At 40.2% G+C, this 9,858-nt stretch overlaps 1 protein-coding gene across 1 annotated transcript in view; it reads right to left on the bottom strand.

Annotated features, from left to right (window-relative positions):
• Positions 1-286: 286 nt before the first annotated feature.
• The window catches only part of wnt1 (wingless-type MMTV integration site family, member 1), a 29,734-nt gene continuing 20,162 nt past the window's right edge, over positions 287-9,858 (bottom strand). Inside the window, exon 4 of the mRNA XM_028798124.2 lies at positions 287-2,684. Within this exon, the coding sequence (XP_028653957.1) occupies positions 2,196-2,684 (489 nt within the window). The 3' untranslated portion in view covers positions 287-2,195. The remainder of the gene's footprint in view (positions 2,685-9,858) is intronic.

Below are 9,858 nucleotides of genomic sequence, written 5' to 3'. Positions count from 1 at the left end.
TTGAAGGCACCTCAATTCTTTTGGGTACTGATGATTGCTGATGGCCTTATGTTGTATGTTTCAGTTGGTTTGATTTGTATGAAACGGATGTTGATACAGTAAGATTAGTTTACTCTGAATTCTACACCGCATGAGCTACACCACAAAGAAGTGGAAAGACCACCTTTAACATGAGATAACAAGTCAATGGCCATGGTGGGAGTTTCCTAAACAGGAGAACATACCACTTCGATTGAACAGAAAAAGGGAGAGTGACCAAGTCTGGCATGACATGACATGCATGGGAGCTGCATGATGCCAGATCTTTCACTGAACCGTACGGCTTTGCACAGCACAATCAGGTAAAGAGATTTGATTAGAGGAGAATGAGCTGCCTGCCATCAGCTACTGAATCATATACAGCAGAGCCCCACACTCTTCAAGAGAGGTGCTGCCAGAGGTTAGGTGTCAAAAGAGTTTATTGGCCCTTATCCACCATAAAAAGGATTTGGGCCACCCCTTTAGCATTGCACTGCCACCATGGCTGCCAGAAGCTGCGATTAATTTCTGGAGTCTAAGGGGCTTTAAATAAGGACACAGGATCCAGTTTAGAGGGATAAGGGGTAGTTACCCGCTAAATTGGCGCCTGTTGGTTTTCACGTCTTTGACATATTGAACAGCACAGTCTCTTTGCATACACAGAGTGTGAGGCAGTGAGATGACAAGCTCTATAAAGGGTGTCACACTAGAAGATAGAAGCTAATGTGGGAAACTCAAAATTTAAAGTCTTTAACCTTCTGGAGCAAACAGTAGCATTCCAATGAACATTATAATGCAAGGGGATAAAATTTGGCCAACTGTTACTTTTGAAGTGTCAATCACATATGTCCCATGAAGGTGGAGTGACCTGGCCTAGTGTCACAGGGGAGGGAGTGGCTAATATGGGATCCTCTTTCACCACTCACCGCTGATGTTTTATTGGCAGAATCAACTGCCATAATATACTCGCAGCTTGGTGACCTCAGATGCCCCAGAATTTTTGTCACACTGAACGCTTTCAGAACTAAACCAGGCCCCAGGATATACCACAACTAATTTCTTCCAAGCCTTTTTTTCCCTTTTCCTTCCAGAGAATTACTAAGCTTGAGAGGCTCAGGCAAAAGTAGAAATCATCACCTGGTAGGAAATGAGAATTTGTGAAAATGTTAAAGGTGTAGATTTTCCAGAAGTAAAAAGCATGAAGCTGCTGTGAAGCAACAATGTGATATCCGCATTTTAACATCTAGTTAGGGGAAGCACGATTCTAAAAACAGATCTTTTAAATCTTTATTTTTGCCCCGCCTGGAAAATCCACAAAGTAAAAAAAAAAAAAGAATTCCCTTCCATCTATGCCCTGCCTGCTTTTTCTTTTCTTTTTTTTTTTTTTTGAAAGGGTTTCTCGGGGAGTTAAAGGCACCCTGCTCCATCGTCCAGTTCCTGCTGAAATCATTAGCATTGCAAGCGTTTGCCTGCACCTAAAAGCGGCGCCAGCTTTGCGCCACAGCGTCAGCTGAGTTGACCGCATCAACTTGTGTGTGCAAGTGTGTTACTACGATTTGGTCTGTAGCAGTGTTCAAATTTTTTGGTTTCTCAGCACTTGGCACAGCACTTGTTACAGTTCAGTGGAGCTGTCAGCCTCACCACTGGCTCTTTCCACATCGTCATGTTTGTTGCAAAGGGCACAGAGAGGAAAACCCAGTGGCACGGCCAAAATGAGCCAGCAGAGCAGGGTGGTTGTTGTGGGGGAGGGGGGCATTATGGGTTGAAGGGTTACTAGAAAATCTTTGGCAGAATTTCAATTACAGGCAGCAGCAGATTGACAGAAAGGGGTTTTGGTCAATTTACAAGGGATTGGGGGAAATGCTGGGACTATCAAAGTAGAAACTTCTTCTGGCACGCTGAGTCCCTGTTAAGTGCTTTCTCTGTTCCCTTAATGGATGTCAGTGTGGCAGCTTGGTCTGGTGATTGGAGGTCTCCTCTTCTCATCTTATCATATCCATTTTCCTTGTTTTTCCTTTTTTTCATGGCTGGAAGCTCCATTAACAGACCAAATGACTGCTGACTGTATTAAGGTGATAGGTGAGCACCAAGGAAGCACTGTCTGGCATTCACCACAGCAAATATAGTTGCCCCAAGGAGGTGAAAATATGGAATGAGGGACAATGGAAGAGCTGGGCCTACAAACACTCATGTAAAACCTGTGTGCTGGTGCAATTAAGGCAGCTCACATGGCAGCACCAATGGAAGGTGCAGTTGCACCGCTCTGTGACTTGCTCTGTCCTGGTCCGGTAGCCGCGCCCACAGCAAAGCAGTTCACATCCATCCAATGCTGGGGAAGAGCTGTTGCAGTAGCGTCCTGTGGTGCCTACTGTGCCAGTTTTCCCACTATATGTACAGAAGTTAGGAGACTTTTCGAAATAGACCAGATCCCGTGGGGAAGGAGGCTTGTGAGCTGGGTTTTCCGGCTCTAGGTGCCGCACATCCATTCTGGAGGCCCGGTTGCTGCCTTTGTTGCCATAGATGACTCGAGATGCCCCATCAAATCGGTCCTTCAGGAAGTCCCCGACTGTACGAAACGTTGGAAGTCTCATCCAGCAAGTCTTGATCGTGCAGGATCCTGACATCCCATGGCACTTACATTCCTGGCGCATCTCCGAAAAAACTGTCTGCACAGAAAAAGAAAACAGGTGAGTGAAGCAAAGCGATTGGATGATAGAGACAGAAATGCAACACACATTGAGTGGCCCCAACATGGAGGGAGAATGAGAACTGGAAAACTGAGTGTGTCCAAAAGCTGTAAAACTCCATAGGGGAGAGCTGGGCAGTCATACGAGACAGATGACATATGAAGCCTCCCCAGAAGCATGAGTCAAACAAGCCTGCCTAGTAGGTGGTAACCAAACAGTGATATTGAATACAACAAGGACTGTATATGGAGCTTTCCCAGCAGGAGTGGTGGTTAAACGAGAGAGATCACAAACTGGGCTGAAATGAGGGAAGTGACACAGAACACAGACAGTTATCTGCTAATTTAAAAAAGGTTTGGTATTTTTCAAGTCAAATTTATTTCTTCATAAACATGCTATATATGCATTTGTCATGTGAAATTGTGCTCTAAAGTCAAGTGTTTTCTATAAATAAATAAAAACAAATCATGCCCACACTGGTGCTTTACATTGTAGTTTATGGGGTATAGAAGAAAAGCTTAAAATCTTAACCAAATATGTCCATTTTTCAAGCCAAGACAGTTGTCGAGTATTTACCCCAGTGGTACAATTACACACACATTGTAAAATAGCTTAAACATGTCATTTTCGAATAAAAAAAAAAAAAAACACAAATATGAGATTCAGCCATTTTAAAAGAAGACCAACAGTGCATTATAATTCAGCACTTAGTCTTCCTGTGCAATAACCTTTCACCCTACCTGCATGTAGTTTCCTCTTAAAAGACCAAATCACAGTAAACTTTTTATGCCACATGGCTGGTTTTGTTTTCTTTTGTTTCTGTATTTATTTGAGAAGCCACACAAGTAAATAGAAAACATAGCTTTACCATGAGAACAACAGTACCACAAATATGCAATAAAATGATTATTCCCAGATCCCCATTATTGTCACAAACATGCACCAGAATCGAGGAAGGTGCGGATCAAAAATGAACAAATCTGGTAAGTTTTTAAGCTTTTCCTAAAAACTTAAAAGTTTTTACTTTTTTACTTTATAGGAAGTGGCAAAGATATATATGCATGCAATATACATGCCTGTGCTCCAGCTGCAAAAAACATTGTACAGTAAGAAAACAGTTATAATATATCCTTGACTTGAATATAGGTGTTAGTCAAATATACAACAGTTTTACACAAACAGAAAAAGTGCACACATTCACACCATCCCAAACAGTGATCGAGTTAAGTGATACTGAATGTAAGACATGCTTTACAGTGTAGCAACATCTGCATGGCAGAGCAGGACAATCGGAGAATCCCTACAAAAAACCAGTGCCCTGTCCATGAATTGGATTAAGCTGGTTTGAGAGTGTTAGGTTATCAAGAGAAGCAGAGTGCATGAATCAAGGTAAGTCAGATGTATATAATGAGCACAGAGAGGTGCAATTGTTAAAATAGCCCAACAGTAGGAGGTAGGAGAGCAATCAAACAAAGTGTGATTCCCATTCTATAAATGCACCACACAAGGAAAGTTTGCCAATGGAATCTGTGGAAATGAACTCCCCATATACTGAAGGGACATGGCCAGGAGAGTCAAAAGAGGACAAATAGCCATGGGCATAACTCATGGACCTAATAAAGAGTCACAGAGAGAGACCCCACACATACTGAGCACACCCAGCAGGCACAACTGAGCTTAGAGAACCACATGAATGCACACTGCTCAGCAAGCATCTCAGAGGAAAGATCCAGACATACAGAAGCGAGCAAATGACATACCACGTAGAAAAAAATGCATAGACCAGGCCCCAAGTACACAACGGCTTTGTCTAGCTGCCTGCAATATGGTTTTGTTTGTTTGCTTTTGAAACATTAAGGTAATCTGCAGAGCTTGTTGATCAATTTAAATTAATTTGTACCACATAAGAGAGCGACTGCCAAACAGTACACGACCAATCATTTTCATAATTAAAATTCCTTCATATTGGTTTAATTGGTTAGCAAATTATTGGATAGCTGTCGCTTTTAGTCTATAAAATAATAAATCATGCAGTGCATAATAATAGGAGCCACATGTGGCAGAGAAACAAAACAAAGCAAAATGCTATTATTTTCAGACATTTGAACCCAGCATAGAAAGGCACAAACGTCTTGCACGCAATGCGCCGGCAATGTCCTCTGCACAAGACTTTAATGGCAAGGAGATGACGCCAGATTGTCTCCAACCCCTGATGTCATTTTGTGTTTAATGTTTAGTGCCCCTCATATTCCCTTTTCGACATGGCACTGATCTTAAAAGTCTTTGGAAGATACTCAAGAGGAGCACAAGTTGTGTACTTCCTAAAATGTGCTTATTGCATTGCATTTAGTGTGTGCCAAGACATTTATATGTGCTAATCATAAATTAGAAGATGCAGAAATGCATGCAAACCAAAGGAAGAATGAATTAATTAGTATTCTAGTTTTATTCTAAACATTGCTACATGAGAAAAAGTAAAATTCCCATGCCTCATCAGTCCAAACCTCTCTTTACATGCCCATTTTTTAGCAACTGAGCTGTGCATTATATATTTTGCCTGAAGTGGTACTGGAAGGGGGATTTGCTCTGCTGCACGGGCTGACAGTTTTGGAAAGGGTGTTCTGGTGGAGGAATCTATGCGGTCGCAAATCTTAACAGCAGATCTAAAATAAAAAAAGTTTAACAATACAATGCCATGCTGTCCTACTGGAAAATTCATAAAATTCATGTGGTGAATTATTTTTTGTGTACAGGAAGTCTTTGTCATTAACCTTCTTCTTTCTGATCTCACATCCTACACATCCCACATCCACTAAATGCCATTGTACTGCGGTTGTGTCATATGCTTCACAATACTTTGTGATAAAAGACTAATGGATTATGTGATAAAGTGATAAACAGTCTTCATTGGTTGCGAAGTTTTACAATCTCTATGTGAAGGTTTTATTTTGCTATTTTTTCACCTGCACAGGGGCAAAAGTAGCTGGGGAATCGTTTGGAAAATTACTTTTCTTGTTACTTGTTCCCAAGTGACTGTAACACCTGTCTGTGGCAGATAGAGGGTCATTTATGGAGGGTGGGACTGGACCACGTGTCTGCCTGGGGGGTTGCCAAACAGGATCCGAGCTGTTTTGTCATGTGATGGGTGCAGCAATGCACTATACCAGTGCATGCTCCCTAACCTGAACCTATGCTTTTCCTTGCATTTCAGTAATTATTTACTACTCTCATGTTGATCTTTCTAATCATAAAATAGGTCATTACAATAGCAACTGACGAGAAGAATTAATAATAACTGCAGAATTATGGTATTTGAGGGTTCCTCTAGAGTGCCTCTTTCTATTGCACAATTTGGCTCAAAAGCTAATCAGCACATCTCATCTCAAAACAGTTTTAAGTTTTGAGTTTGGTATTTTTCTTTCCAGCCATTTTAGCTCTAGACTGTCCTCACGAAACTGTGTCAAACAGACACATACACACAGACATTCATCATCAAGATATCAATGTTTTTGGTATCAGGGGACCCTAAAACAGAGATGGAGATTGAACCTTTTGACTAATCTAAAGCTTTCACTCCTCCCTCAAAGATGATAGGTTATGGTGTGGAAGGGCGCCAAGCAAAAAAGCTTTGCTTTGTGCATGTTGCAAGTTTTGTTCAGTTTGACCTCTCTGCTTGTCTTGTCAACTTCAATTCTTGTCTGAATGTGGTAACTACGTTTATTTTCATTTGGTTTGGTTTTGTTTTTGTACCCATTTCTCCTGGTTATTAACCTGTTCATTCTTTGGCAGGACAAGTAGAAAGCAAGTATATACATTTATTCCTTGGGAAAAAAGTACAAATATATTGACTTCAAAGTGGTTACGAGAGGGGCTCCACAGTACATAAACAGGCATCAAGTGAAAGAACATTGATCAGGTACAAGTGGTAGTAGAAACAGACCAGATGAATAAGAAAATAACTACCAGCTGATATCAGTAAGCATGTTTTCTCAGTAAAAAGGAAGCAGGGTGTATATAACATACAATTAAGATGACAACAGTGTAACGGTTCATGAATATTAAGGAGTACAAACGGTGTAAGTGCAGAGTTTCAGTAGTAGGGAAGTAATACAAGTGGCGTGATGTTACTAAAACAGACAGGGAAAATAATAAGTTTAATAACTTTAAAGAAAGACATTCATGCAGTTGAAGGGGGGAGTATTACATGAGCTTAAAGAGCCAGAAGGTGTTAAATAATAATGATTCTATTAATTTATTCATTGTATTAATTTAGTTTAATCACATAAATTTAATAAAAACAGTTGAGCAATTTAGTAATCCAAAGCCATATTTTGAAAATGAGAACAATGCAATTCAAGTCCTGCTGGATGTTGGACTATATGAAGGATGGCTTGGAGGAGTTAGTCTTCTTTGAAGGCTATGTCTACAGGAGATGCCGGCTGATCTAGCACCTCATGCTCAGGCTCACTGAACTGGAGGAGGAGTTGACTGGTCTGCATTGTAGTAGAGGATTGGTGTCCCTGACCCAGAAAACCTTTAGAGAGATAGTGTTCACCCCTATAGTGGCATGGGAGGAGACTTCAGACAAGACAGGTAGAGATAGGTGGGTTCCAGTTGGAAAGTGCAAGGTAAAGGGTGCATACTGTTCAGGGTCATAAACTGGAAATGTCAAACTGTTTTCAGGTCCTTGCGGAGAATGGATAATCTCTGAAGACTATGGTAGGCAGGCATGGGGAGCCCCAATTGGCCATTTCAAAACTAGCTCCCAGAATGAGAGAAGTTGTAATAGTAAGGGACTTGATCATTACAGGGATTGAAGTATAGGTTTGCTCCAGAGACAGAGAGTCTTGCATGATGTGTTGACTTCTGGGTGCACAGGTGGGAGACCTCCCTTGAATGGTAGATAGGCTCTTGGCCAGAGCAGAGATGGATCCAGTTGTCATTGTCTATGTTGGAACAAACTGCATGCATAAGGGCAGCATATCACCTCTGCAATCCAAATTTAAAGAGTTAACTGCCAGGGTGGGGGCAAAACTGACAAAGTAGTCTTCTCTACAAGTTCTATTTGTGCCATGCACCAGTCCAGGTAAGACTGGGTGGTCAGAAGGCTTAACATGCAGCTCAAGTCTTGGTGTACGATAGAAGAGTATAGGTTCATGGGGCATTGGGACTAGTTTTGGAACAAATAGAACCTGTTCCATCGCAATGTGTTACATTTGAACTAGAGGAGCACCAATGTGCTGGGGAGGCGTATGAGTTGGTTAGTCAAGGATTGTTTAAACTGTGGTATAGAGGGCAGGTAGTTTAGGACAAGCCAGGGTTAGAATTGCACATGAAGGTAAACAATAGTGTAAAACTAAAAATGCATAATAATGTAACTTCTAACCCAAAGTTTAAGTGCAAAGCTAAAATGAGTAACACATTAAAAATAGATGGCCTTAATACTAGAAGTATCAAAAATTAAACAAATGAGTTGGAGTGATATGTTGCTGAGCATAGTTAAGATACTATAGCAATAACAGAAACTTGGTTGAATAAAAAAGATGGTGATGAGTATAACATACATGGGTACACATTTTTGGAAGGATAGACTGAACAGAAAGGGGAGGGGTGCCATTTACTGTAAAGCAGAATTTAAATGCAAGTCTTCTTCAGTGGAAGATGACTCCCATCTTAGTGAGGATGTCTGGAAAGCTTTAGAGAAAATTGCCTTATTTTAGGAGTGTCCTATAGACACCCCAATGCACACAGTAATTTCAATGAGCATCTTTTTATTAATATTAAAAAGGCAAGCTTACAGGTTATAACATAGTCATAGGGCACTTTAACTACCCGAATATAGTCTGTGCTAAGTTTACAAACAGCAAAGCTCAACAGTAGGAGTTTTTAGATGTAATCAATGACTGCTTTTTAACACAGTATGTTAAAGCACCAACGTGGAGGGAAGCCGGTCTAGATTTAGCAATTTCCAATAATCATGATAGAATTGAAAGTGTACATGTGATTGAGCCACTTTGGTCAAGAGACCATAATCTAATGCAGTTCTCAGTGACGTAGAAGAGCTTGGATGCAAAGACCTAAACTGTTAAGTTTATCTTTGGTAGGGCAAAGTTTAGCAGATGAGACAACTCTAAGAAGGATGAACTGGGATTGCTTTTAAGTGTGGAGGCAGTTGAGGAGCTGTGGAACGGGTTTAAAAATATTTTACATATAATGCAGGACAGGTCATTTCCAAAATATGGATCTCCTTGAAAAAAATACTTTTGCAGAGACTTACTAAGGAGTTGAAAAAGAAGCTGCAAAGTAAAAAAACAGCTATGTAAGGCATGTAAGACTAATAACTCCAATGTGAATCGTAGGGTGTATCGTAGGGAGAACATGATGGCAATCGTTAAGAAGGATATTAGAGAAAATAAAAGGCAGTTTATTTAGCAGATAAGGCAAAAGATGACCCAAAGAGATTCTTTCAGTATTTTAGTAGAAAACGAACAGTCTCGGAGGAGGTGAAATCCATCAGGAGTAGAAAAGGGGAATTAAAATAATATAATTTAATATACAAATTAAGAGTGATGTCCTTCAGAACTGGTACTGTTTTTAACATATATGTAAATAATATGGATAGGAATATAAATAACAAGCTGGTTAAGTTTGCAGATGATACCAAACTAATAGGATCACAGATAATCTAGAATCCACAGAATAATCACAGGGGGATTTGGACAGTATACAGGCTTGGGGAGATTTGTGGCAAATTAAATATAATGTAAGTTAATGTAAAGTATTACACATAGGAAGTCAAAATGTTAGATCAGAATACACAATGAAAGGTATAAAATTTGAAAATACAGCTTACGAGAAGGATATAGGAGTCATAGTGGACTTATCACTATCAACTTCCAGACAGACAGTATGATGTATACAGTACAAGTCAAAGAAGATTATGTTTTATAATGCACTGGTGAGGCCTCATTTGGGGAACTGTGTGCAGTTCTGTTCTCCAGGCTACAAAAAAAGATATAGAATTGTTCGAAAAAGTCCAGAGAAGAGCAACCAGGTTGATTCCATGGATACAGAGGATGAGTTATGAGGAAAGATTAAAAGAACTTCAGAGTAAGCAAAAGATGATTAAGGAGGGACATGATCGAAGTGTTAA

This window comes from Erpetoichthys calabaricus, chromosome 3 (genome assembly GCF_900747795.2).
Source record: "Erpetoichthys calabaricus chromosome 3, fErpCal1.3, whole genome shotgun sequence".
Taxonomy (NCBI): domain Eukaryota; kingdom Metazoa; phylum Chordata; class Cladistia; order Polypteriformes; family Polypteridae; genus Erpetoichthys; species Erpetoichthys calabaricus.
Note: the sequence above shows the minus strand (reverse complement) of the source record. Positions and strands in the feature narration are given on the sequence as shown.